At 47.9% G+C, this 26501-nt stretch overlaps 11 protein-coding genes across 11 annotated transcripts in view; 4 read left to right on the forward strand and 7 right to left on the reverse strand.

The window, feature by feature from the left end:
• The window catches only part of CNG01850 (phosphatase associated protein, putative), a 4773-nt gene extending 2985 nt beyond the window's left edge, over positions 1 to 1788 (forward strand). The window contains exons 5-7 of the mRNA XM_024657539.1: positions 1 to 472; positions 524 to 658; positions 712 to 1788. The exon at positions 1 to 472 is cut by the window's left edge and continues 869 nt beyond it. Of these exons, the coding sequence (XP_024513223.1) occupies positions 1 to 472; positions 524 to 658; positions 712 to 1740 (1636 nt within the window). The 3' untranslated portion in view covers positions 1741 to 1788. The remainder of the gene's footprint in view (positions 473 to 523; positions 659 to 711) is intronic.
• A 62-nt stretch (positions 1789 to 1850) lies between these two features.
• CNG01860 (zrt1 protein, putative) lies at positions 1851 to 3674 on the reverse strand. Its single transcript, XM_571873.2, has 7 exons — positions 3110 to 3674; positions 3017 to 3058; positions 2858 to 2957; positions 2519 to 2804; positions 2320 to 2465; positions 2171 to 2267; positions 1851 to 2109 (listed from the first exon to the last, which is right to left on the reverse strand). Exons 1-7 carry the CDS (start codon positions 3484 to 3486, stop codon positions 1973 to 1975), a joined length of 1185 nt encoding a protein of 394 aa, XP_571873.1. The 5' UTR covers positions 3487 to 3674; the 3' UTR covers positions 1851 to 1972.
• A 193-nt stretch (positions 3675 to 3867) lies between these two features.
• On the reverse strand, positions 3868 to 6507 carry CNG01870 (conserved hypothetical protein). Its single transcript, XM_572185.2, has 8 exons — positions 6069 to 6507; positions 5957 to 5998; positions 5807 to 5906; positions 5547 to 5758; positions 5442 to 5491; positions 5230 to 5375; positions 5080 to 5176; positions 3868 to 5025 (listed from the first exon to the last, which is right to left on the reverse strand). Exons 1-8 carry the CDS (start codon positions 6377 to 6379, stop codon positions 4889 to 4891), a joined length of 1095 nt encoding a protein of 364 aa, XP_572185.1. The 5' UTR covers positions 6380 to 6507; the 3' UTR covers positions 3868 to 4888.
• A 659-nt stretch (positions 6508 to 7166) lies between these two features.
• Positions 7167 to 9710, reverse strand: CNG01880 (hypothetical protein). The gene is made up of 2 exons (XM_571875.2): positions 9554 to 9710; positions 7167 to 9505 (listed from the first exon to the last, which is right to left on the reverse strand). Exon 2 carries the CDS (start codon positions 9368 to 9370, stop codon positions 7451 to 7453), a length of 1920 nt encoding a protein of 639 aa, XP_571875.1. The 5' UTR covers positions 9371 to 9505; positions 9554 to 9710; the 3' UTR covers positions 7167 to 7450.
• A 317-nt stretch (positions 9711 to 10027) lies between these two features.
• On the reverse strand, positions 10028 to 12229 carry CNG01890 (NAD+ diphosphatase, putative). The gene is made up of 9 exons (XM_571877.2): positions 12139 to 12229; positions 11857 to 12037; positions 11667 to 11774; positions 11522 to 11620; positions 11155 to 11464; positions 10887 to 11103; positions 10717 to 10825; positions 10560 to 10666; positions 10028 to 10506 (listed from the first exon to the last, which is right to left on the reverse strand). The coding sequence occupies exons 1-9, from the start codon at positions 12152 to 12154 to the stop codon at positions 10229 to 10231; spliced, it is 1425 nt and encodes a 474-aa protein (XP_571877.1). The 5' UTR covers positions 12155 to 12229; the 3' UTR covers positions 10028 to 10228.
• Positions 12230 to 12502: 273 nt separating this feature from the next.
• CNG01900 (iron ion homeostasis-related protein, putative) lies at positions 12503 to 13744 on the reverse strand. Its single transcript, XM_571879.2, has 4 exons — positions 13425 to 13744; positions 12804 to 13372; positions 12647 to 12753; positions 12503 to 12594 (listed from the first exon to the last, which is right to left on the reverse strand). The coding sequence occupies exons 1-4, from the start codon at positions 13651 to 13653 to the stop codon at positions 12570 to 12572; spliced, it is 930 nt and encodes a 309-aa protein (XP_571879.1). The 5' UTR covers positions 13654 to 13744; the 3' UTR covers positions 12503 to 12569.
• Positions 13745 to 13946: 202 nt separating this feature from the next.
• CNG01910 (hypothetical protein) lies at positions 13947 to 15398 on the forward strand. Its single transcript, XM_024657540.1, has 4 exons — positions 13947 to 14435; positions 14490 to 14739; positions 14797 to 15048; positions 15099 to 15398. The coding sequence occupies exons 1-4, from the start codon at positions 14126 to 14128 to the stop codon at positions 15232 to 15234; spliced, it is 948 nt and encodes a 315-aa protein (XP_024513208.1). The 5' UTR covers positions 13947 to 14125; the 3' UTR covers positions 15235 to 15398.
• A 474-nt stretch (positions 15399 to 15872) lies between these two features.
• Positions 15873 to 17345, forward strand: CNG01920 (AP005220 putative acyl-CoA thiolesterase). The gene is made up of 3 exons (XM_571883.2): positions 15873 to 16612; positions 16685 to 16828; positions 16884 to 17345. Exons 1-3 carry the CDS (start codon positions 16001 to 16003, stop codon positions 17256 to 17258), a joined length of 1131 nt encoding a protein of 376 aa, XP_571883.1. The 5' UTR covers positions 15873 to 16000; the 3' UTR covers positions 17259 to 17345.
• On the reverse strand, positions 17318 to 21590 carry CNG01930 (DNA supercoiling, putative). Its single transcript, XM_024657541.1, has 14 exons — positions 21170 to 21590; positions 20942 to 21106; positions 20713 to 20882; positions 20109 to 20655; positions 20023 to 20044; positions 19879 to 19968; positions 19719 to 19808; positions 19366 to 19669; positions 19178 to 19308; positions 18225 to 19125; positions 18066 to 18179; positions 17932 to 18007; positions 17743 to 17886; positions 17318 to 17691 (listed from the first exon to the last, which is right to left on the reverse strand). The coding sequence occupies exons 1-14, from the start codon at positions 21548 to 21550 to the stop codon at positions 17374 to 17376; spliced, it is 3453 nt and encodes a 1150-aa protein (XP_024513209.1). The 5' UTR covers positions 21551 to 21590; the 3' UTR covers positions 17318 to 17373.
• A 144-nt stretch (positions 21591 to 21734) lies between these two features.
• Positions 21735 to 23452, forward strand: CNG01940 (mitochondrial inner membrane protein, putative). Its single transcript, XM_571887.1, has 2 exons — positions 21735 to 22471; positions 22530 to 23452. The coding sequence occupies exons 1-2, from the start codon at positions 21865 to 21867 to the stop codon at positions 23354 to 23356; spliced, it is 1434 nt and encodes a 477-aa protein (XP_571887.1). The 5' UTR covers positions 21735 to 21864; the 3' UTR covers positions 23357 to 23452.
• Positions 23379 to 26363, reverse strand: CNG01950 (hypothetical protein). The gene is made up of 9 exons (XM_571889.2): positions 26024 to 26363; positions 25737 to 25967; positions 25396 to 25685; positions 24761 to 25349; positions 24198 to 24706; positions 24060 to 24149; positions 23718 to 24008; positions 23575 to 23661; positions 23379 to 23523 (listed from the first exon to the last, which is right to left on the reverse strand). Exons 1-9 carry the CDS (start codon positions 26232 to 26234, stop codon positions 23410 to 23412), a joined length of 2412 nt encoding a protein of 803 aa, XP_571889.1. The 5' UTR covers positions 26235 to 26363; the 3' UTR covers positions 23379 to 23409.
• Positions 26364 to 26501: the final 138 nt, after the last annotated feature.

The raw sequence follows: 26501 nt of genomic DNA on the forward strand, positions 1-26501 counted from the left end.
GAAAGAGGCCAAGTTAGTTGAGAGGGTATTGGACGCGCAAAGGCTCAATGACAGATTAGTCGCTCAGTCGAAGTCACCTAGGTTGCCTTACATGGGGCATCTCATTCTTATTGCCGAAGAGATTGTCAAGTTCTTTGCGCGCTGCCCATCAGATCTTTACGACATCATCAAAAACACGTTCATATCTTCTGAATGGGAAGCTTTCGTGAATACCTCTTTGCGTGAGGCTAAGGATCGCGACGACAAGCCTCTTGCGGGCGGTAAACCCGCTCACCCATCTTCCATCAAGAGCCCTGACGACTCGGCGAGTGATGAAGATGACGATGATGAACCAGGAGAGGGGTCTATAAGATTTGGGGAGCCGTTGACAAGGACTTCGGCGAAAGATGGATTCGCGTCGAGAGGAGAGTTTGATGCGTATGCGGATCACGATGAGAACGGAGATGGAGACGATGAAGAGGCCATGGATAGAGTAAGCGTCCCATGTGACAGTGATTAATTCCTCTACTAATGATCCTGCTAGTATTGGAAGAGTTCTGGATTAGGGTTGAGTAGACAAAGAGCTGCCGATTCTTCGGATGATGACGACGATGCCGACTGGTTGCAACCTCCTGCCAATTCATGGGGAGCTAGTGGCGGCGATGAGGACGATTTTGGGGTAAGCTGCTTTGCAATTCACGCCAAGTTATGTACTCATATGCTACACCGCAGGCCTGGGAAACTGGGGAGACAAGACCCGCTTCTGATGAGTTTGAAGACGATGCATGGGGCAACTTTACCTCGGCACCTTCAAATGACAATGCAGAAAACCCCTTTGGTGATGATAACTTCGCTCCTTCGGTCGTCCGCGTAGAACCACTGCAACAGAAGGGTGACGAACCTCTGACTCCCTTGGATTGGGCCGAGCAGTTTGATCGAGCGTTCAGGGAAGGCGGAGGAGACGATGTACCCGCTCCTGTGTCGGATGATGGTGAGGGTGAACAAGGCGAAGCAGAGGAGGGTGAGGGTGTCGTGCCCATTGTGATGCCGAGCCTGGAGGACGATGAAGAAGAAGAAGTGTCTGCGGTGATGAGCGGGAGCATGGACCTTTCCATGTCTCCTGGTACAAATTCATGGACGTTCGAGGGAGATGACGCTGGCGTAGACTTGCCACTCGCAGAATCCTCTTACACCTCACATGCCTCTGGACCAGCACCGCCTCTCAATGTTTCTGCTTCCCCCGGTGACGAGTCAAGCTCATCAGCATCGATCGACACCTCTTTTACTTCCTCCTCCGATTCAACCATGAGAACTACCTCTGCTGCTGCAGCTACGCCCATTGTTATTCCCAACCGGCACAACTCCATGTCACATTCTCGACACAACTCCCTTTCTGGGTCATGGGGTCACCGACCTCATCCTGGCCATCCCATCACTGCGACTTCCCCTTCTGCAAGCTCTGCCTCTTCACGAGCTTCTTCCTCGTCTCCAACTTCACCTAGTAAGGTTCAGCGATGGGGTGAGGCTTTCTCACCGCCTGATCCGGCTCTTATAGCGGCTGCAACGGAAGAAAGTCCTCTAGGACCTGGTGTGAGCCCTGATACAAGAATTACGAAGGATGGGATGTTGGAAAGAGAGGTCAACGGTCAGTCAATTACCGTGCCTCAGGATGAGATAGTGGAGGCAATCGAACGGAATGCGGATGATATAGAGGAGTTGGAGAATCAGGAGGCGCTTAGCCGGTCCATTGGATCAGTATGACGACGGTATGATGATTAGAGAATAGCATCATGACAGGTGACGTATTTTTAGACGCATGGAATCAACTTCGCAGTGTACATCTTATGGCTGATGGGCATACGATTATCAGAGGAAGAAAATCTTTTGGAACAAGAACAGCTCTAATTGACATTCAAAAAAATGACACCTCCAAATACCCCAAATTCTTCCCCTTTTTCTTATGAGTTTCTATATCTCGAGGCCCTGATATACTTCAAATCCACTTGCCAATGAATGACATGGCAAACAGACCGAGAAACAGTGATACAAGGGCCACAATGATCTTGCTTGTGGAGGCATCGCGCATCTCGCCGACCACCCATTCACGATAAAGCAATTGACAAAGACCACCTATATCATAACGGTGTTATTCAGCTACATCCTCTGCGGAAACGTGGGAGGTTAATCTCACTGTATAGAAGGATACCAGCGGATATTGAATCGAGGATACCGGTAGACAGAAGGATCGCTCTACCATTCATGTTGACTGAGGCATGGACTCCGATGCCCTTATCAATATCGTCAGTTCCTCAGTCGGTCTCTGTAACTCGATGGGCTTACAATGGCAATCCCAACTGATGTTGTCAAAGCATACGCAAGGCACATGGACCATTTTTTGATGGTTGAAGAGATGCCAGATGGCCAGACGAGCATGGCGATCCTAGCGCCTAGACCAAGACCTTCAAAAAGCTGGTGGAAAACCAGAGCTGCCAACATTCTTAAGCGTTTCCCTTTCCGACCAGCTGAGGAAAAGGCCTACCAGCAAAAGTGGTGCTAAATCCAGTGCCCATGGCTCCAAGCGACACGCCGATCATAACAGAGTGAAAGATAACACCATATTCCAAGAGTTGTACATTCCAATGCGCGATCTTAGCAGCACCGTCAAAGTTAGTTATTTCCAAATTGTTGGGACCACAGCAAGCTAGCTCTGTCATTGGGGTTGATATATCATCTTTTTTCCTCTCCTCCGTGGGGTCGGGCGAAAAGCCAGGAGCAGCGCTGATGTTTCGATCACACTCTCGTAACTTTGAATTCTGACGTGCGATCTGCAGATTGCAATGAGTGACGGATTATGAAAGCCATTACGTGTTTGACTCACATAGCGAGAGCCGAAAAAGTCGACAAGCCAAACTACTATAACAGTTGCCATTGCGATCGCGGGGGCAGCAGACTCATACTCCAGATTTCCCACGCATGGGCTGGTACAGTCATCGTCAATGGCTTCACCTTGGCCAGACAAGAGTACTCGAACGCGTACCTTGTGAGATTGAAGAAGGCATGGATCAATAAATGAACAAAACTAAAACATAGGCGTCAGTGGGTGATCTGATAGAGATATCAGTGCACTTACGCCAAACTAATAATAATCCCAGATCCGAAGTATTTGAGAACGAAAAAAACCGATCCGAATAACTTGTTTCTGGAGCCGAGTTTGCCCAATATGACTGGAAGAAAAACACCTATAGCAGACGCCACCAGCATAACAAAAACGGCAGCGATATGGAGTGAAAGGTTATAGTCTTGAAGCTCTGTTACCCCGCAGTCTGAGCTACTATGAGCATGAGTATGCCCAGCATGGAGGCCGGTAGCAGCATCATCTGTCTCTACTGCCTCCTCGCTTTCGTGGTCATGATCATGATCATGCTCCTCTTCCGTTGCTGTTTGACCGCGAACGAGCCCAACGACTGCGAGGGCAACGCAGTAGACGAGGACTGACCTGCAAGTCATGATGTTTCTCAATGGTATTCATCAGGACGAAGATGACCATGTCGATGGGTCTTCTTTAATAAGAATCTCTGGGATCTAGGATCGGATGAAGAGAAGAAAACTTTCGACGGATACTGGCAGCCAAGACGGAAGAGTACCGAATATGTATATGGCGCCGAGAAATGCCCAGACGGAGAGAGAGATGGTATGACATATGGAGCGAAGATATACATGATGCATTGCTGTGGGCGGTTGCATAAGGCGTTAGTTCTTTACGGTGTTACTGAGTCTTGGTGCAGTGTTACTACCGCCAAGCTTGTTGACTTAAGAAGAGGACTTTGCGGTTACGGCCGCTTGGCGAGATAATATAATAAGAAGTTTAGTGATTTAACAGCGAGGTGTGCATTTTTTACATCGACACTACAATTGCGAATGAATAACGGAGTATCCTAGTACTGGTGGATCGCAATCAGACTATGTCAGATAATAGTAAATAAGTTGCCAACCCCACGAGCTCGGCCCGTTGTCAGCTCGAAACCATCTTTCTGTTTACCTTCTTCACCCAACCTCAGGTAATTATCATCGGGAGCCATAATCGCAATCACTTGGCGGGCGCAATAAATCCCACCATACCCGCCGTGCCGTGGCAGAAGGTTGAGTTATTTCAAAGTGGTGCAGGGAGGCTTGTGCGTGCGCCCGTAGAGTAGCCGTTGCTGCTTTCCTCCTATCTCTTTTGGTACTCGATCTATTCTTCACGATCCTATCCAGAGTAGTCAGTTACCCAGGCACAGACATTAGAGACCCACTAGACACACCGCCTCCAAGATCAACCGATACATCAGCCACTAGATCATCTGCCACCACCGCATCGCAAGCCGTCACACCACTTACTTCGATTCGACGGTAACCGAAACGTACGCTGGATTCGTGCAGTACGTATCCCTGGGCACATAGTTGTACCAGAAGCGCTAAGTGTAGACGATGCGATGGCTGAGCTAGGGAGTAAGCTGCTTGGAGCTATGCATTTTATCTACTCTAAATCGTCCTCCACTCTGTCTTCCTCCTACCCTCGTTCCTCTGTATTCTTACACCATTCGACCTCCAAACAACCTCCACCCTTCCTCCGGTGCCATGATGGTCAAGATTGACAATATACAGAGCAGGCCCAACAACGCGTCTCCTATTTCTGTCAAGGTTGTTGATCTCTCCTTAGCTGAGCTGGTCATCGACCCAGTTTTACTCCGTCTCTTAAGCATCTCCCCAGATACGCCAGACATGCCCGATGATCTAACTAGCGGTTTCATGCGATAGCAATCGAGCCCACGGCCAAGGTCCGACTGAGATCTGACATCACATGCCTGCTTCGGTCACACGAATGCATTCATGAGATACCGGGGCATGATGCTTCATTTTTACGTATATTTCATGTCCATTTACCAATCAGGGACATTCCAAACAACCCGGAGACCAAAGCGATAAGTGCCACCGCCACTCTCATGTTAGAAGCGTTGCGCATATCGCCTACTACCCATTCGGAATAGAGAAGCTGACAAAGGCCGCCTAATTATAACATTAGTGACAAATCCAATAGAATTCCGATAGTAGACGGCTCACTGTAGAGCAAAATCCCAGCGGATACAGAATTGAGAACGCCGATTGCCAGAAGTTCAGCCTCTCCATTCTCATTGAACGATTGATGAACTCCAATTCCCTATGAACGTGAAATACGTCAGCACGCCATCGGAAAGAAAAAAGGTTACCAACGATAGCAATCCCAACAGGAGTGGTCAGAGTATATGCTAGACATAGCAAATGTTTTTTGACGGACGATGTTATCCCCGAGGGCCAGATGAGCAGACTAATCCGAGCACCGAGACCCAGACCTTCGAATAGCTGATGAAAGATCAGAGCTGTTATGTGGGTGTAAAGTGAGTGAAGATGCCTATGACATATAGTAATATCTCCCGTTCACTGACCTGCAAAAGTAGCGCTGAACCCGTCTGTTTGGGCGCCGAGAGAAACTCCGCTGCTCTGATATTTAGTTAAAAGCTTTCGTAAACTCTTTTGCAGCTCAAACTCACATCATAATCGAATGGAACACGATACCTCCTTCAAGTAATTGCACGTCCCAATGTGCCCTCCGGTTTGCTCTATCAGATGTTTCGGCAACGGATTTCAGACCAGAATCGCAACATAAGTCGGCGACGGGCGATTTCGTGTCCGGAGAGCTGGGTTCGCATGGCTCACACGATTGGTGGGCATCCAAGGACGACAAAGCTTTTCTGTTTGCTAACTATCTGTAAATCAACAATGGGATCCATAACATGTTGGATAGCCTTACCCGGCGGGACCCGAAAAAGTCGATAAGCCAGATGACAAACATTGAACCCATTGCGATAGCTGGCGCGGTGGGCTCATATGCAAGCTCCCCAATGCATTCACTGCCCATGGTTAGATCAGTCACGTTCACCTGGAGAACATCCATGCTCACTTGGAAAATGTTTTGAAAGATTCCTGTAACAGATGGCAAAACCTATATACTGGATCATCAGATCGTCTGGTTACCCTCCTCGACAACCAAATCATCGCTGATACTGACTCACGCTAGACTAATGATAATTCCAGTCCCAAAGTATTTTAAAACAAAAAAAGTATTCCCAAACCAAACACTGCGAGACCCCTTTTCTCCAAGGATCACGGGTAAGAAGACTCCCAGACCCGACGCAACCAGTAAGACGAAAACACTGGCGATGTGTAAACCCAAGTCGTAATGGCCTGCGACATCTCCAGATGCGCACGACGAGTCGGCACTATCAGCGATCGCATCGATGGAATCAGCTCGAGCGATCGCAAGCCAAGCGAGGGCTATAAGGATGTGTTGAAGAGCTCCTTTTTCTAAGAGTGAGAACGTCATCGGATGTTGCTGATTTTGTTGAAGCTCTCACTTCTTGACAGGTTCTTCGACTCTAGCTCTTATATAATACCTTTTTTCGACCGTACAAGCGGCGGCCGATACCACTTGCCCTTAAGGATAAAGAGTGAGGACTTGGTGATGATACAAGATGTGATTCTGCCCCCCGCCCCCCTCCCCCACCGCGCTTTGCCCAAAAAAGGGCCTGCGGCTGGCGATATTCCGCTTAAAAGGGCTTGGCTGACAGCCGTTTTTGGACCGCTTTTCAGAAACTCGTCATACAAAATTGGTTCCGTCGCAACGAATCTTGACGAGATTCATCCTCCACGTTTGACTCGCGGATTTCGTAAAAATGGCATGACCGGCGCGCGGCAGCTTCCCGCTTTTTCCTTCCGAGTTTCAAAAATATCTCGTCGTCTTTTTCCTAACGAGAAAAACCATGACATGCAAGTTGTATTTGCATGGCCTGCACGTGGATTTTCCTGAGATCATAACTTGCCTTTCCCCGAGTTTCGGCCCACAAAACGAGTTTTTGCTGTGTTGGCCGGCAGCCCTCAAACCGCGTTTTTATCAAAACTCCCAACGCAAATTCCGTCATAAAACAGCCCGAAACGCAGGAAAAGTTGCCGGTCAAGCCCTTACGCGTTTTCTTCGGGTATCGCGCAGCGCACTTCCATTTCAGTCCGTCGGTCATTTCATTCACTTTACGGTCACGTATGTCTGATCCTTCATTGGCTTTTATACATGACACTATCCTTCTGCATGACTCTTCACCAGAGCCGTCCCAAGCACAGACACAATGGGATAAATTGATATTTGATGATGCAGACAAAAAAGGCCGTTGCAATAGAATGCACGAAAAGGAACAACAACAAAAAAACAGGGATAGGATCACATCGAGCAATGTACAGCTTATGGGTTATAGAAGAAAGAGGATATATTGTTACTAACGGGCCTATGATTATATTATGGAAACAAAGAAGAATCACAAGGCCGAGGGAAAACTAGGCAAAACTCCGATACACTATTAATTTTCGATAACCGCTTTACGCTTCTGCGAGCGAACATAGATTTTTAGATCGCCAATCCAACCTCATCCCCCTCAACTCCCAAACCAAGACCTAGACCAAACCCTAAACTCGCGTCTTCTTTCAAGAAATGTCCTCCGAAGATAAGTTCCTTTTTGACATCTCCGCCTTCCCCAATTTTGATGCCCATTTTCTCCTGTACAATGACCGGCGTCACACTGATTATGCTGGCTGTGCAAAGCTCTTCATCGCTGATCTCACTTCCACTAAAGGAGTCGCGATAGCTTTGGATGGGCCTGCCACCGTTCATATAGCTCAACTCAGACTCAGAAGCCGAGGCAGGGAAATTCGAGAAACCGGCCGTTGGCGTAGGATGAGACGCATGACGAGACTCGCTTGACACACTAGATTGGGAGGAAGATGGGGAGACTGTAAAGATACCGCTAGGAGAAGAGTTGGGATGAACACGTGCGTTTGGAAAATAAGCGTTACGACGGCTGGCAAGAGGTGCAGATTGGAGTTCTTGCGGTGCGACATGGCCATACTTGCTGCTTGATAGGTCAAGCTTGGGCGGAGTTCGCCGTGCGATACGAGAATGGGGTGTGTTGTTGCAGGTCGAGATAGAAAGAGGAGCGGTTCGATGACCAACGCCTACCATCATATCGTCGAATCCTGCGCAAGCCTCGCCTCCAAACTCGAAATTCCTATCTTGAAGAGTATGTATGGCAGTGGACGCCATGCTGCGTTCAGACAGAGACGCCAACATGGAGCCTAGTGCCTCCTCTACGTCCGGAAAAGACGCAAGAGATGAACTAGAGGATGATTGAGGAAGGGGAGGAGAGGCGGAAGTGTTGTGGGAATCGAGGGAAGGAAGTGAGCAGAAGGTCTGATCGGGGGGTGAAGGCGGAAGAGGCTGCGTTGGAGGGTGGTCATGCAAAAAGGGAGAAGGCGGTTCATCGGCCGACCCATGTTGCCCAGGTTCTTCAGTAAGAATAGACGAGTTCTGAATTGCTGTAATCAGATCTTTTGAGATGGAGAAATCCATCAGCGATTCCAATGGAGTGAAATTGAAGTCCAGGTCAATGGTCGGCACACTTTCTCTTTCCCAAATGGTTTGCTCCGCTAGCTCATCATTCAAAGAGATATCCACCATTTCTCTTTCTATCTCCCGTATACTTTGCTCTATGGGAGCAGCCGCTTCCAAAGCCTTGACTTCTGTTTTTGCAGGGAAACCGTCGCCTTGGTCCTGGGGAGTCGCCGGAATTATATTCAACATCGGCACATCTGCATCTGGCCCATCTTCCACGTCATGGTCTGGGGATCCACCCTCATCCAGCATGGGTAATCTTTCGTTAAACGGACGGAATTCTAATTGGGCGCCGTGTTCGCTCGTAGGTCGGTAAGGTGAAGGAGGTGTGGTGATCACATGACTTGCAGGGGAGAAACGAGCAGGAGGGGTGCAAACCGCGACATCTGTTGCAGGTGCTGATGATGGCGGGGAGGACATGACAATATGACAGGGAGCGCTTGGACGGCGATGCTGGCCGTTGTTGCTGGCTCGTACCCTCGCTCCGAAAGATGAAGTGCTGGGCGATGTGGGTCTAGAAGACCGTCGCGAAGAAAGGGCGCGTACACGAGAGATAGAATCTGCCCCGGGACTGTACGATCCTTGAGATCCAGGAGACGCTGGCAACTGAGGTCCATCGTGTGATGATACGATAACCAGAGGAGCTGGCCGCACGCGACGCGTCTCGTCATTTTCGTTATGACTGTGGGGCAGATGAGGAGGTCGCTGGGTATTGGGACTTGAAACATCGCCAAGATATTGCTTGGTATCACCTGCAAAGCGAAGGTTGCTAGCCTCCTGGCTTTCAACAGTCCTCTTCAGGATAGGTTTCGGAGGTTCGGCAGATGCGGGAGGGAGATAGTTGGGTAAAGGCGTGGCCGTCTTCTTGCGCCAGAACATGATTTAAGCCAAAAAGCAGTTCTGTATATGGCAGGCAAGCAATAGTGACTCAATTTCCAAGAGCGGGAAAGGCAGGTAAGTGCGTCGAGCACGTTAGATCGAGAAGCAAGAAGTAAAGAGCGTAGGGCGTCGCGTCTGTGGGAAGTTAGAAGATGATTGTGGAGTGGTAGATGGGTTACTCACGTCAAGGAAACCAGCCTCGTCACTGCTAGAGTGTGCGCGAAACGTAGGGAAAGAAATCGGACTGGATGGGGGAAAAGAAGATGGTGTGTGAGACGAAAATGGGAGTTGAAGAAAGAGGACAAGACGACCGCGTGTGGAGATGGAATCCTCATTCCCTCCTTTGGGCCGACAAACATCAAACCCAGAACCCAGAACGGGGAATCTAGGACCGAGAAATTGTATCCGGCTTTCAGGGCCGTGGATCCGCCGGATAAGCCATCGCAAATCCGGGACATCAGGGACAACCCCGCGTCAGGGGCCAAGAAACGCGTCGGATTGAGGTACGGACCGTGGAGAAAGTTTATTAACTAACTTAAGTGAATTGTGGACGGGATAGGAGGAGCGAAGTGAACAGTAAAAAGTGAATTGCAAGTGCGTTGAGGATTGAATATGGCACTTTACACATGCTGACAATGTGAATAATTGTGTAATAATATTTTGATTGCGGCTGAACCCTGCATAATGATGTACACTTCACGTGCCCCAGATGTATATATACGACGAGGTGTGACTTGTTAACAAATAAACAAGGGCCGGCAAGGGGCATAGCATGTCCATTTTCTGCTATCCTTCCATAACTCGCAGCTTTTACCCCTCGCTTCATGACAGATAGGCAGCCAACGATGGTCATTAGCTTTAAAGCTTGCTGACCAGGTCTAAGCCACCCTTGGCCCATTCGCGAATCAAAACTCCGGCGATGGCCGTTGCAGGTGGTAGCCTCGTAACTCCCATCTCATGACCGGAAGAACTTGAAACATCTCCAGGTTTCCTTTCGGCGGGCGCAAGCGCTGCAGCAGTGGTTTGATTAGATGCGCTTTTGTCTTCGAGTTTCTTCAGCTCTGCGGGGGTGTAAGAGCTACCATCTGGGTGGGAAATGATGGCTGCGATTGCAGAACGGGGGAACCATTGTGCGTCTGCCAATTTGTTTAGCAACTTGGTCATTATTATGTCAAAAAGACGCGCATACCCTCCAGCTCGTTATCAAGATCCATCCTGATAATCTGGCCATCCTTTGCACGACCAAAACAGCCGACCATGAGGTTGGCGGGGAACGGCCAAGGCTGACTTGAGGAGCTGCAGAAACAGGTCAGATGCCTGTCACGAAACAGCGCCGGATTACCCACTATCTAACAGGCCCGACTTCAATGCCTGCCTCTTCTAAGACTTCTCTTCGCACAGCGTCCTCAAACGACTCTCCAGGTTCGATGAAACCGGCTAAACACGAGTACATTCCTGTGGAGGTATGTCATCAGATCAATAGGTGCAAAATGGGAAGCAAGGGAAAAACACGGACCTTTTGGCCATGATTTTTGTCTGCCCAGCAACATTTTTTCGCCGCTGGAATCCAAAATGCCCATAATAATGACGGGATCCGTTCGCGGATACGCAAAGTTATGCAACCCCTTGGTGGAAAAACATTCCTTTCCGTCAGTTGGGTTAAGAGCTGATGTGCAGCCTCTTTTCCACCCTGCCCACAAAGAATAGGTAGAAGAGCCACATGCGGGACAGAACTGCGTCATATTATCAACACACAATGATTTGCTTCAAGTCGTATGGCTTACTTTGTTGCGCCCATTCCAATCCACTAATGCTCTCGCTTGCGCAAACACTCCTGCATCCCATCCTTCCATTGCGCCACCGCTAGCTCTGGCCTCGCCCCATTCGCCGCCGATCTTTTCTTCATCCAAGGGTATATCAGTGACATCTACCGCAAAGTAGGCAGTGCCTTGGGGGTTCAGATGGTCGACCGCTGGCGAAGCGTTGGTCGTCGGGTCACAACGGTCATCTATACCCAAGAAGATCAAGGGGGCAAGGGGAGGGAGTCGAGTGGCCTCGTAAAGCTTTGCGGCTTGTGGAGAAATGTTCGAAGGCCTGATTCAGTCTGCGTTAGTTCTTTAACGACTTTCAAGTAGAATGTTACTAGCTCACGCGATGCCAAACCCGTCTTTCACAATATGATCTACATCCTTGCGCTGCAGATAAAGTGGAGTCCCAATATCCCCCTTTTTGACAAGAGGTTGGAAATTTCTTTAATACTGTCAGACAATGTATCCCACAGTGTTGCACTACTCACTTGAAGAGGTAGAACCTAGTATCCGGATTCTGTAGATGGGCGTTGACCTTCTCAGAAATATGTCGCTGAAAGGACACGCGGTTCAGAGCTGGCTGCCCTGAGTAGAAACTGTATAGACAGTCAGAAGATCCTAACCCAACTCCACCATTTGACCCGAAGTCCAATCTGAAGTGTACGAGCGCGTGCTTACTTGACTATGTTATCTCCCATGTATGCGGTGTATTGAGACGGGCGACGAAATGAGGAGTATTGGTCGATTGCAGGATCTTTTGAGAGTGGTCTTGTTGCAGAAAGCGTAACCGGTGTTTTGACAGACAATTGCCGAAGAATATTGTTGACAATTCTACCAACAATGGATGACTTCGAGTCACCTAACGCGAGCGATAAAAAAAAGGAACGGTCAGTCACTGCAAGTAATTTACAAGGCCAATATTCGCCATTTTGGTTTTACCAATGATTGATAATCACTTACAAGCAGTCTTGATCATACAACGCCTTCCCCGATAATAACTGGAAAGGAATAACTGAGCGAACGACAGAAGTATGCAGTAGAATGTGTAAGGTTGCGCCAGAATTAGAACAGTCAACAACGAACAGGGCGTCGTCGATTCGTCATCCGGTCATCCGAACCGGAGAAGACATTATTACATTATTTGCAAGTCGGCTAAGTCCGCTTCATTCGAGGTGGGTGGGAAGGGAAGCCCCTCTGATATTAATGATAATCTTTTCTGGCAACAAGATGCTGCCGAGGCGTTAATTCCCAGCCATGCTGACAGGTGGATTGTGTAGTAACAGCATATTTTGTTCTTAGGTTGCAGAACCGGCGAACCCCTAATCTTCAATAATACGAAATCGGTAGATGCATATACATATATAAGGTGATAGTGTTGTAATAGTGCTTTTCTAAACAGATAAATAAGAGCTCATACTACAAATAGAAGTCAGTTGTCATGCGCGTATCATGATTGACGGGTACTTACTCTCCCTTCCCAGACTTCCCTGCCTTGTCACCACCTTGCTCCTTCTCTAGCCTTGCCTCGAGCTTGGCAAACTCATCCAAAGCGATAAGTTCTTCCTCATCCAAAACCTGATGCGCAAATTAGTGTCAAACACCCACTGACAAAAAGGACAACTTACCTGCTCGACCGATTGGACCTCAGGAACGTAGTGCGTTAACATCCTCTCAATGCCATTCTTCAACGTCACACTGCTTGAGCTGCACCCTCGGCAACTCCCCTTCAGCTTCAGCTTGACTAGGCCAGTGTCTTCGTCGAAGCCCCGATACTCGATATCACCGCCATCCTCCATTATGGCTGGTCGTACTCGAGTTTCCAAAAGCTCCTTGATCATTCCCACGATCTCCGAATCAGTGTCCAGAATACGAGTGTCTTCAGCTTGTGACTCTCCAGAACCTTCTTTGAACAATGAAGCACCTGAAGAAAAATGCTCCATTAAAACAGCGAAAACTTCTGGTTTAAGGATGGACCATGAATATGAATCATCCTTGGAGCATGTGACGAAGTCAGGACCAAAGAAAACGCCGGTGATACCGTCAATGGTGAGAAGACGAGTGGCGAGGGGGGACTGAAGGGCGGAACGAAGATCGAGAAACTCGTGAGCCGCACCATTCGTGACTTGCACACCAGGAATAAATTTGAGAGATGCTTCATTGGGCGTCGTCTCTGTCTGGATGAACATAGTACGACCTGTTATTGCATTTAGTGGAGCATCTTTTTGAGATATGGACAGTCCACTCACGCTGTTGACGAATAATAGGACTCATATGCAGAAGAGAAGTCTTGCGCCGTAATCCAGATACTGCTGTACTTCTAAAACCGACAGAATGAGGTGCTGAAGCGACCAACTGCTGACGAGAACTACTGGCGAATGTTCGGGTAACATTGGAGCTAACTGCTCGCAAAAGAGGAGCAGCCGTGCGAGAGGATACCGCGAGACGGCGGATGATGGCTGGAGTCGCTAGAGACATAGTGATATTCGCAATACTCTTGTGAATAATAAAATGATCCAGGTAGTTACTGATGCTTGTGGAAACAAAAACAGATGAAGGATACAAGAGCGAATAGAATCTTTGTCATCACAAATATAAAACAACTCGAGTGGCGGATGGCTGGTGGAGGGGGGTTCGAAGCAGGCGGACATATAACTTATCTCCGCTAAACTTCTGTCATCGTCATCATTTTCCTAAGTCCGGACGATCAACATCTAAGCTAGCCGGTTCAGTTGCCGAGAGCGCGAAAGTACATTTATTCTTGATTTATTCCCTCATCGAAGGCGGCCGCTTGCCATATCATCGCAACGAAGTACTGCATTACATACACTATTGTGTACTTTATGCTTACGATTTGGCTGCCCTTTGCAACCTTCGTTTACACTGATTATCATTCAGTCTATTGAATCTATCTGCATCTGCGACCCTCAACTTCACACACAGGACTATCATGACAGACTCGAAAATATCCCCATTCTCTTCTCCCAAACTTCTTCTTGCGCGACTCTCGCGCCTCACATCTACCGTTCCCGGCTTGGACGCGTCTCTGATGTTGGCCCAATACTCTTCACCCCTTGTCATTGCTTTACTTCTCAAATTGGCTGCGTTCAAGGCAAGACACCCGAAGGTCACCTTTGCTTCCGGAGCAGGGAAGAGGGTTTTGACCGTGGACGGAGGCTTCGGACTGGCCAAGGTTGCTGAAGGCTGGGGGAAGGCTGCAGGAAGTATTGGAGATGCTAGGGTGGTCATGAGGGCTTTCGGTGGGTAGACTAATAACCTGTACTGTACTGCCCCCTTGCTAATACCTCTGTCAGGCTTACTTCCCATCATTCAATGGATCCTCAGCTTGCACCCCAAGCCTCTCGCTGCATTGAAATCCCTTTTGGCCTCGGGTGACTTTATGCAGGTCTTCATGAGCCAAAAGACCCTCCCTACCCTACAAGCCCTTGCAATTCTTTTCTACTATCCTTTGGAACACGTATCCTGGCTTGGAAGTAAGGGTGTTCTACCCATATCACCATCGGCTCTGAGCAAAGCTGCTCTCTGGAGTGTCAGATTCTGGGCGTAAGTATATTGGTGTCGGCCGCATCTTGGACAATTCATCTAACTACGCACAATCAGGGTATATGTGGTGCTGGAGATACACAAGCTTTGCAACAGCTACCGTGAGCTGTCAGATCGCACTCGCGCTTTACAACTCAGCAGGCCCGAAGTTACACATTCCGAAGCGATAGACTATGAGTTCCAGGATGACAAGAAGGAAGGATTTTCGGAAAAACTTGGTCCTAGCGTGGAGTATGAGGGCGAAACCACTCCGAGACAAGCACTAGCCAATGACTGGAAGACCTGGAAGAGACGAGCCCTGGTGAATGGGTGAGTTCAAATCACACCTACCGGAGATAAAAGTCTGACTTTATCTTAAGGGCGTACGCCCCCCTTACTATTCACTGGTCTACACCTGGTGGGCTTTGGTCAAACCCGCTCATCACTGGCACCTTGGGTTCTTTCGCAGCAATTGGATCCCTGATGAGTGAATGGAATAAAGGTGATACCCAATAAACGAGGTGCTTTGGACTGTTGGGGTATTATGATTGTATTGTGCCAAAAGCTAAATTCCAAAGGATTAACTTTTTTTTCATACCAGCGACAGAATCTCGCCTTAAATCAATCGTAAGCGCATATAAGAGATGAACTGCTGTAATCCCCAATTATGCGAAAAGATCCTCTTGATGTCTCATTCCCTGCGTGTCTGGTACAAATTATCCTTCAAGAGCTTCTATTCTCATGCGTGAATTGACGGATGTGTCTTACGTTACGAGCTTTACTCAGATACCGTTGCCATGGTCCAAGATTGCCTCTGACAGTATTACACTACTGATATACGGCGACATAAGAACCGCCCCAAGTAACGATCGACGGATGATGAAGAACACGTTATGATCCACTATTACTACTACCCCTAGAATACGCCTGCATACCACGCAGCAATAACTACGCGCATATTGCATTCACTACGGTTACGTTATGTCCATGCCTACGTAGCTTGTAAAGAATACATTGCAGTGCTAGCAAATGAATAGGAAATCGTGACTCCAGCGCCCAGCAGAAGACCGACAGAAAAACTACGTAGAGAAACGGTCCACCGGTTATGAGTCCACCCCGTAACCGAGATACATTCTTCATTAGTTCCATCACCTCTTAAATCTTGGTTCATTTGAGCTACGCTGCCCACTTTCACTAACCACTGCATATATTCCTTTTCGCATCTCATTCTTTTACAGTCTATTCGCTTCACACTCTCATTCTATCCCAAAGCAATATTGTCATGGGCGAACAACTCGCCAACCACGTCACCGTTACGCCTCACCCCATCAAACCTCTCACCTACCTATCACAAAATCTTTGGGTTCCCTCCGGCGCCCGAGGGGTGTTTGGAGGTCAAATACTCGCCCAGGCTATCATGGCAGCGACTTCTTCTATATCTCCACCACTTGGCCTGCACAGTGCACATTGTTACTTCCTCTTGCCTGCCCAGCGTGATCCAGAGATTGAGTACAGAGTAGAAAAGCTTAGCGACGCAAGGTCTTACTCGTCCAGATTGGTCAGAGCTTGGCAAGGGGAAAAGGAAATATTTGTTCTCATGGCCAGCTACGCATTACCTCCCAATCCTTTACCTTCCGACTTTGGAGAAAATAATGACAAGAGTCACTCCAAGAACGGGCCAAAGCACTCGTTGGCGTTTTCAGTGGACCCCCCTACACATACCCCTTTGGGAAGTAGGAAGGTCTTACCCAAATTCGAATTGCCCTGTCCTGATAACATATTACCACCATCAGAATGTGAAGAAGATGCGGATTTTCTGGAGAGGTGGATACGAGAACGGGAGGGCAAGAACAAGAAAATTTGGGAGAAGAAATTCTTTGAAGAGTACATTCAGGTGAGTAACTAATGTTCTCGTTGATATCGGATTACAGACACTGGCTCAAAATTACCAATCTCTAATTTATAGGAAAGGAAATCGTCACCAGTGTCCATAGCTCGTGCTCGTAGAACGTCTACACAGAACGATATAGCAACACCTCCCCAAGTGCGAATGAGTTGGTTGCGGATCAAGTCTGTAGGTCCAGACAGACTCAATGAAGAAACGGTCAAAGTAGGTGTTTTCCAGCTCCCGTCAAATCTGTACTCAAAATGCTAAATTTACGTAGGCTATGATAGCTTACATGTCAGACTTCCAATTCATTGGCACCACTGCACGTTCTGTCGGTCTCAATCAAAACTCAAATCCGCGCCTTGGTATGCTTGCTTCCCTAGATCATGCCATACATTTTTACCCTTTCCCGGATACCTTTGACCCCTCCGCGCCATTGTTACATGTCATGGAAGCTCAGGCTGCCAATCTTTCCTCGGGCAGAGGTATTGCTCGCGGAAGAATATACACTCCTGACGGACATCTAATTGCTGCAACGGGACAAGAAGGTGTAGTTCGGGCGGAAGGCAAGGGGGGTAAACGTAAGGGGCTCATAGAAGGTGGCATGGACGAAGCGGACGTGAGAAAAAATGACGCCAAGGCCAAACTATAGCCAATATATGCAAAAGCATGTCTGTAATAGATAGAAATGAACATACGATGTTCTCTTACACAGTCTAAATGCAATTCATAAAGAAAGCCAAATGAATCTTCAACTTTGAACGCTACTAGGCAAAAGTCACTCGTGCTTTCTTACGTGCTACTGTGCCTTCTAATCCGCCGCCTTCTCTTTTCTTAAGCACAGATCTGGGAAAATCCAAAGTTGACTGGTCGGAAGCACCATAAGAACCAAATACGGTAGTAGGGGAAGTTGAAATGGCTGTGGCATTCGCATTGTCGCCGACTTTTTGCCAATTGAGATTTGCTGCACCAGTCTGAGTGGTTTCGCGAGGGTTTTCGGAAGGATTAAGTGTTTGGCCTTTAGGAATAAAGCGTACGGTGAAGGCAGAAGTCTGCTTCTTCTCCGCATAAACAAAGCGAGGGTTCTGTATCCGCCTCAATCAGTACCTGTGATCGGCAAGTCCTAGAGAACCCACTTCGATCATGGCTCGCGAGTATAATTGTTCTTCATCGGCAGATCTGCTTGTTGTAGATCGCCTCGCAATGTCTTCCTCAAATGTCCCCTCAGTCACAAGTATTTGGACAAGAGTTGGTCGTGTCTGACCTATTCTATGTACTCGCTAGTCTTCTTAAGCTTTATCTCAAGTAGCTAAGCCTGCACACACCTTGATAGCCTGTGCTTGGACATCCAAACTCCAAACTGGACCCAGAAAAATGACGCGATTGGCACTAACAAGATTCCTGTCGCATAGTGTTGATTAATATGACGTGCGACGTTGGAAAAATCTACCAAACTTACAAACCTCGGGCCGCAAGCTTCAGGTCCATTAAGCAGACTCGTACTCCGGGCGTCTCGAAGTAATCTAGAGCCAGTCTCCTATTTTGAACGTGAAGTGTATGCCCTACAAAAGTTCTGCAGCGCAACTCGGTTAGGCCGGTAAATTTGAGTTTCACTCACGATGCGATGTCTAGAAGATCCAAAGCCTCAGTCAAGTGGCCAAGTTCGTAGTTATTCCCGAAAATAACGAATTTGTCATTTTTGGGGGCGTCTAGGATTGCATGGAGGATGAAATTGACCTTGGCTGATCGAGTTTTGGTGACAATAGTCAAGGGCAAGGGCCTTGGACCTTCATCTATTGATTTTGGAACTTGTCTCCCGATACTTATGGCGTTCATTCCAGCTTCGTCTAGCCGATCATCTATTTCGCCTTCTCTGCCTGTCCTTTTCTTCGTCAACTTGGAGGGAGATCTGGGTACTGCTTTCGGCGCGTGAGCTGCCGATGTCGTTCGCCCTTTTCCTTCCCGATGCTTTTTATTTTTTAATTTAGCCACAGCTTTGACAGCTTTCCTTCCAAAGTCAGTTTCCAAGACATGTTTGGGAACGCCCTTTGTCAAAACCTCCCAAAACCAGTCACACTTGTGAGACCTATGTTGCCAGCCAGCCATATGTAGTTCTTGTATGTTAGCTCCCATTACATTCAAAGCTCGCAGGGAATTGAGGCTGTGGACATCGATCATGTCAGGTTGAGTGTCGAAAGAGTCTGACCAGGCTTGCTTGATAAGAGGGGGCAAATAAGGGCCATCACATGGTATAGAAATCCCATTCTCCATCCATTCCATCCAGCCCGGCGTTTCAAGTGCAGTTTGAAGATGTTGACATGCTTCTTGCAGATTTTCCCGCACCTGTTCAGAGCAGTGAGGGTGATTTCTCAACCAGTCATGTGTACGAGCTAGACAATTTTCAGCTTCCATGTCACGAGCAGAGTACCAGAAGCAGGCGAGATGGAGATTGGTGACGACTTGGTTGAACGATTCTATGTTGCGAGGGTGAAGGAAGTAATCAACGTCCTCCCCACCGCCTGCGCAGAAGTTTAATACAGATTTCCTTTTGATCAGATCGAGGTGGCTCACTAGTATAAACGTTGCTTGCTATTAGTGCTGCTAGGACGTTGTACGTCACACGCTGCAGGGGATCGAACTGGATGACTTCTTGCAGGATGGTCAAAGGAGGCAATCGAGCTTCAGTATCAATTACCTTTGGCCTGATTATAGATGATTATGATTTCCGCTTTCTAAGCACAAATGCCGATGCAACCTACCCATGCTTAACAAGTATACCGCTAAGCAGGTACTTCATCCTCTGCACCGCGCCAAATGATGGCCCATTCTTCCCTCGAAGATGTGTGGTGACATATTGCTGGAATCTGCCCTCTGACTTGAACGGTTCAGCGGCTAGATAACCTCCCATCATGACTCCCAAGCGGGTGGCGTCTTCAATATCGCGCTTCGACCAAGCTCGTCTTGATGCTGTTCCGATTGCATTGTCGTAAGAACCATGAATGCCAATAAGGTCCATTTCCTGCAATTCCATCTGTCCTCCTTGTTGGAGATTCCGAGTTGGTGCTGCAGAAGGTGAATGTTGACGTCATCTACGGTATAGAGCAGGACCTACTCCCGCTCACAATCCATCGTCTTTCAACACTAAGCTGCATTGCCATCCTCATTGCATTGGAGACTTTGCTGTAAGCCACATGTCCTTCATCTACACGAGTAAGCCAAACAAATAATCAATCGTACATCAACTTTTCGCATCAGGACGTGGTGCTGCTCACCGAGAATCATTCGTTTCCATCTCGCTTGAAGGAGGACTGAGGGCGCGAAATTGTGTTGTTCTCTGAACGATGTCTCTTCATACGCGAATCCTGAACCGGGTATGAGCGCAAAAATTTTAGTACCAAATCGACCCATAAACACACGGGCTACATCAATCAATATAATCTAGTTTCATCATTGAACTTGTTCAGTCCACATCAAAGCTTCAAGAAGGGCAGAGTTGACTCACATCATAATCTAGCAGTTCATCGACACTAGGTAGCTCGTCCGATCCCACTTCAAGAAGTCTCAGGGCTCCTTCTTCGGTGTGTTTTTCAATTTCCAGCTTCCACTGCGCGACTAATATATGAGGCACGACTACTAATGTGCCTTTGGCCAAGTAAAGCTTTTTTACTTTGTTCGGAACGCGCCTTTTCCTGACGGTCCTTAAGCAATCTTCATCCGAAGGCAACATACAATAAAAAGTCTTCCTATCGAAAAGGGACCTGATCTGAGGTGGCAGATAAGAAGTCCGCTTGGCGGAAGGATTATGAATAGACAGAATGTTGCAGCATAACTCGACAAGTGAAGGAAACGCCAATGCTGTTTGCGAATAGGGGAATGCAGTCAGTGCACGCAGATCGCGATGTGAAGGAAATGGATATGAACGTTCCGCAACAGTAGTGAAAACGGGAGAGATCTCGATGCTGTTGTTTGGCGGGAGTGTCGGCTGATGTTGAGTAGCTGTGATAAGAGCAAGGCACATCAAAGTTTTGCCGGTGCCCATCTGCTCGCACCTGATCAAAATTTAACTCAGCTAGCTGTCTGGCAATGTGAACGGAGAAATGGCACACAATATGCCTCCTCGAGGTAGATCAAACCATCCAGGATGCCGTTGAATGTCCCAAGTGGACAAGTTTATATAGTAGATGCGATTATTACCTGCCTCTCTAAAAGGGGTGAAAAGTGGGTCGACGAGCTTGTGGGGATTGGTTTCCATTTGCAGCATCTTAGAAACAGAACGCTGAGTGGCAAGCGATTAATGAGAAAGCTCATAATTTGCTTTCCGAACTTGCGGCTCACGATCTGATACAGGTAGAGCCTTGTTAAGATACCGTGAGGATTCTCGTAGTTGGACAAGCTGTCATGAAGTTCTTGATCCAGGGGGTTCGTTGCCTCTCCAAATAAGGGATCTTCTGGGGATGGCACTGAGGCATAAATATCCTGCATACTTTGGTTGTCTTCAGCCTACCAGCATGGTTGTCAGTCTGCCAACAAACATATAATAAGGATAATGAAAGGAAGTCCTACGGTTAATGACATTAAAACCCCTTCCGACTTATCATCATAGTCCCATACTCTTTCTAACGTTTTCAATAGTCCCTTGACTACCGTGTCTCGCCCTTTCCACGGAAGCCTCTTCCATATGCTACCTTGGGCGTCACTAGGTGTCACTCGACATCTAATCTTCGAAGAAATTCCTTTGTTACATATCTCTGCTTGGAACCCAAGACCTGGGTCATTTAGAGCTTTCGAGATAAGCCCAATGGTCAATCTGGACGAAGGCAGCGACGATGTGAAACTGTCGACGATAGCAGAGGTCAGAGGGGTCCACGACGATAATGGCAGAGTCGAGTCTGCAGGTACAGGTAGTGTTACTGATCCAAGCTGTATAGAATCATACTGGGCCATGACCTCTCGATTCCTAGCAGTATCTGTTTAGAAAAGATTATAACATATGAAGTAGATGTGCTCAGATGTGCTTAATTATTAGATGTGCTTATATTAGGAGTCCGCCGCCGAGGATGGTGGTGATGGTCGTCGTTCGTCTGCCATATCGTTACGTGTGCATTTTCATCTGTGCAACTGTTTACGTCTACTACATACGTACATATTTTGAACAACGAAGCACCATTTACCGCAGCAAGTGTGAGACGGTGCCCCGATCTCAGTGCTTTTCCCTCTCGCTCTCATCCTACACAGTAGAGACGGCTCCAAGTCCCCGGATGGCCTGCCGATATCCTTTTTCCCCTGCCAAAGTCGCGATCACGCGTTTCTTCTACCCATCACCCCTCTCTCGCTCTACTACGCCCCTATTTTGCCCGCCATCATGCCGAATTCGGGTAGGCAACACTAGCCGCATGCTTACTAGCTCTAGCTCTGTTGCTTCAGAGGATCCAAAGTCAGAAATGGCGAAATTTCTGGCAAGTCCGAACCCGAAGAGCTCCGCGTCAGAACCTGGACCAAGTCCTCATGATGTGTTATCAGCGCCAACTTCAGCTGGTCACATTTCAGAGGCTGAAGAAACACTGTCAGATCAACTGAGAAATCCTGGCTCATCGTCATCTTCATCTCCTTCACAATCTTCAACAAATAACCTCTCCAGCAAAAATGCTCCGTTCAAACTCTCCTCAACATATTCCTTACCCTCGAACATCTCTGTTCCGCCAGAGGTTCGTGAACACTTGATAGAATGGAGCAAGAATGTACTAGAACATTCGCGTTACGTCATACAAGAAGCACAGAAGAAGTTTGTGGGGTTAGGATTGAAAGTTAACGAGATGACAGGGTATCAGGAGGTGGAACGACTGAAATATATGGTATTCGAAAAAGGTACAGCATTTTTGCCCAGCGCTTCAATCATGCTTACCTTCATTGTTTCATACACCAGAGGACGAGCTTCAAAGGTTGCGTGAACATGCTCGAACCGCCAAGGCTGCTTATGATGAAGCTGTTGCTGCTCGTTCGGAAGCTCAACGCGAAACCAACATTCTGCTGGAACGCAAACATTCTTGGACCGATGCCGATGTCTCTAAGTTCACTTCTCTTGTCCGCTCTGATCATACCTCCTCCCATGCCGTGGCCTCGACATCTATCGCCCTCAAAGATGCCGAGATTGCTGTCGACAAATCTTTCTCTCAACTCATGCAGGTTATTTTACAACGGTATCACGAAGAGCAAGTTTGGAGTGACAAGATCAGGAGCGTCAGTACGTGGGCAAATGTAGCTGGTCTCGCTATCAACTTCATTATATTCGTCGGCGCGGTACTTTTGGTGGAACCATGGAAACGTAAGCGGCTGGTGGAAAAACTGGAGGAGAGGGTGGCGTCTATGATGGAAAGGGTGGACCACAGATTAGAAGGGGTAGAGGGTCATTTGGAAAGAGTAGCAGCTGGCTCTGCTTCAGCCAGTGCTATAAAAGAGCAGCATTCTGATGCTGCCATTCAAGGAGTGGAAGATATGCCGTCAAACTCAACAGCCAATCCATTAGAATTTGTTTCTCCCCAAACCATTCCTTTGATGGCTGCGGTCGATCCGACAATAAACGGATCAGAATCGCAAAGCGATCCTTTCTTTACTCAGACCATACGAGGATTTCCCAACTATCTAGATCCCTTAGTCAAACCTTCTCAGAAACGAGACTTGGCGGTAGCGGGAATGGCAGGGGCTGTTGCCGCTTGGATATTGATAGGAGCAGTGAGGTTAGTACGGGCATAATTTATAGTGACCACATGATATTCAGCGGATAGAAAAAATACATATGACGGAGTTTATGCACTACGAACCCCAGATAAGTCTCTCCATTCCTCGAAAAATGCAATCATTTCCGGAGTAATTCTTCTTCGGACAGTGTGAGCTGAGTTGACAAGGTGGGAAGCTTTGACCTGCGAGCGAGGATGAGTCTTCGCACTTGTATGGCGTCCAGATATACTTACATATGGAGCATCAAGACTTTCGTTCATGGCTGCCAAAGCCGCATCCTGGCAGATTGAGACGACTTCTGCACCAGAGCAGCCTTCAGTCTAAACCATGTGTCAGTTTAGGTCCTGTGGGTCATTGCTCTGTTAGTATGGCTCACTATTTCGGCCAGTTGCTCAACATTAATGCCTGGTTCCACGGCCATCGTGGCCAATCTGATTCGGAAGATATCTTTTCGAGTCTCAAAGTCGGGTGCCCCTACGTACAAGATACGATCCAATCTTCCGGGACGCATCAAAGCAGAGTCCAGGACATCGGGTCGATTGGTAGCTGCCACTACTGTCACACCCGATAACTCTTCTACACCGTCCATCTCATTCAAGAGAGAAGTAAGAACACCGGAATGAGCATGGTCATCCGATCGTGCTGAGCCAAGGGCGTCTATCTCATCCTGTAACGATACTTCGTTAGTTGTGAGACTGAAAACCGCCTTTCGACTCACAAAGAAAATGATAGAAGGGGAAGCAGCGCGTGCCTTGCGGAAAATCTCTCTTACTGCCCTTTCGGACTCGCCGACGTACTTGTTGAGAAGCTGGAGATGATCAGCACTCTCGCTTCATAGAAATTCGCTGTAGCTCACCTCCGGACCCTTCACAGCAATGAAGTTGATACCACTCTCTGTGGCCAGTGCTTTAGCCGTCATGGTCTTACTACAGCCCGGAGGCCCATACAACAACACTCCCCTAGGAGCTTCTACGCCTAGTCTCTTGAACGTGTCTCTATGCATCAATGGCCATTCAATGCACTCTCTCAGTTTTTGCTTTACATCTTGTTGACCACCTATATCTGACCATCGAACAGTCGGAGTTTCGATGAATACCTCGCGCATGGCAGACGGCCGGATGGAAGGAAGTGTTGAGAGGATGTCCGCATTGGTCAAGACAGGTTCGGAGAGGGTTGATGACGGAGACAGATGAAAGCGGGAGATGGCCGCAGAAGCGGATTCTCGCACGAGGGAGAAGAGATCAGCACCGACATAGCCATGAGTGCGCGCGGCAAGAGAAGAGAGGTCCTTTTCTGAAAGTGAATGAGGAATTTTTGAGAGCATAATGTCGAGAATTTCTCGACGGCCTTTGACATCTGGCACACCTGTGAAAGTATGTTAGCCTCTGCTTGTTGCTTGAAAAAAGAAAGTTAGCTCACCGACTTCAATCTCTCTATCAAACCTCCCTGGCCGACGAAGAGCAGGATCAATGCTGTTGGGTCTATTTGTAGCAGCTACTACAAATACCCGTTCACCTTCCAAGCTCTCGTGACTCATACCGTCCATCAAGGTCAGCAAAGTAGCTACCACCCTTCGTTCAACTTCGCCTCCCTCCCCACCATCCCGCCTAGGACAAAGCGCATCCACTTCGTCCAATACTACAATACATGGACTACGTTTCCTTGCTTCCGTAAATACTCCACGTAACCGTTCTTCCGTTTCGCCATGATATGCTGAGGAAAGTTCAGGTCCGTTGACGACAATGCAAGAACATCCAGCAGACGATGCGACCGCCCTGGCCAGCGCCGTCTTACCCGTTCCCGGGGGGCCGTGAAGGAGGATGCCTCTAGGAGGGTTGAGTCCAAACTTGATATACAGGTCAGGATGAAGCATCGGAAGATCTAGAAGGGTCTTGATTTGATCAATTTGAGATTGAAGGCCCCCCAGAAATGTATAAGCGGAAACAGGGGATTCGGCGGGGGTGAAAAAGTTGATATAATGAGGGACGGAACTTGTAGACATCTTCGACTATAATCTCTCAGGATTTAATCTTCTGGTTACGACGAAAACTTACGAAGTCTTTAGTGTTGAGCACCTTTTTTTCGTCTGGAATGGCCGCGTGCACCTCTTTATTTTCCTGAAGTTTCTCTACTTCAAGGGACACTGAAGTTTTCCAGTGCATCTCATACAGTCGCTGGTTTTCTTCATCAATAGCAAGTTCCTCCATTCCGTCTTCGATCGACGCTAAACGTTTCTCAATATCCTTGGGAGACACTTCGACGGAGATGATTTCAAACTTGCGAGGTGCCTTTTCAGTGTCACCGACGATAAGAGAGTAGCCCGTCCTGACATAGTGCAAGGAAGCTATATCAGGTGTCAACATTATGCAGAAGACAACAGCTAGAGAAGTCTTACTGAGTGCCTCCTTGATAGCAGCTTTGCACCAAACCCATTCTCTTGGGCTATCCAAGTTTATGGGCGGTCGAGTAACGACGTTCAGCTTGGAAGACGAGGGTGCTTCGGTCAAAGGTACTTCCTTCAGCACAATTGATACCAAGCGGCCTTGGCTTTGTCCGGCTTTGAAATGATGCATCTCTACCTCTGACCCGCAAAGATTATTGATTTGAGCTGATGAAAGTGCCACAACTGAAAGACAGGTTATTTTAACTGCTGACAGGTTCCTATAGAGTTTGTGAACTCACCGTCATCATCTATGCTAGCTTTGGGCCATGCCTGGGCCATAATGAAAGTACTGCCTGACTTAAATCGCATCCAATCACCGGCAGCTACTTTGTGCGTCCGGAGTGTCTCCGGAGAGATGTATGCACGACGGACATCACGGCTGACAATCGATTTCAAAGCATCCGTGTCAGCCTCAGTAGGGATTGCACGGAGTGTGACAATGGCAGACATGGTAATTTTGTAATATTGGATCGAACGTCGATTTAGCAGATGAACAAAATATATACGACGAGCAGAGAAGCCCTAGCGTCTGGATTGTCCTTCTTTGTTGCCAACGAACAACGCAGATATTTGAATCAAGATGAGTTTTGTGCTGCTTGTTCGTTGTTCCTGCTTCACGATTTCTTCAAAAAAATAATCAATTAATTAATGATACGTTGTTAATTTAAGTAATCTGCGCGGTCACTCAAGCGGACGAAGCCGCGAGGGTCAAAAAGG

The sequence above is a fragment of the Cryptococcus neoformans genome (assembly GCF_000091045.1).
Source record: "Cryptococcus neoformans var. neoformans JEC21 chromosome 7 sequence".
NCBI classification, from domain to species: domain Eukaryota; kingdom Fungi; phylum Basidiomycota; class Tremellomycetes; order Tremellales; family Cryptococcaceae; genus Cryptococcus; species Cryptococcus deneoformans.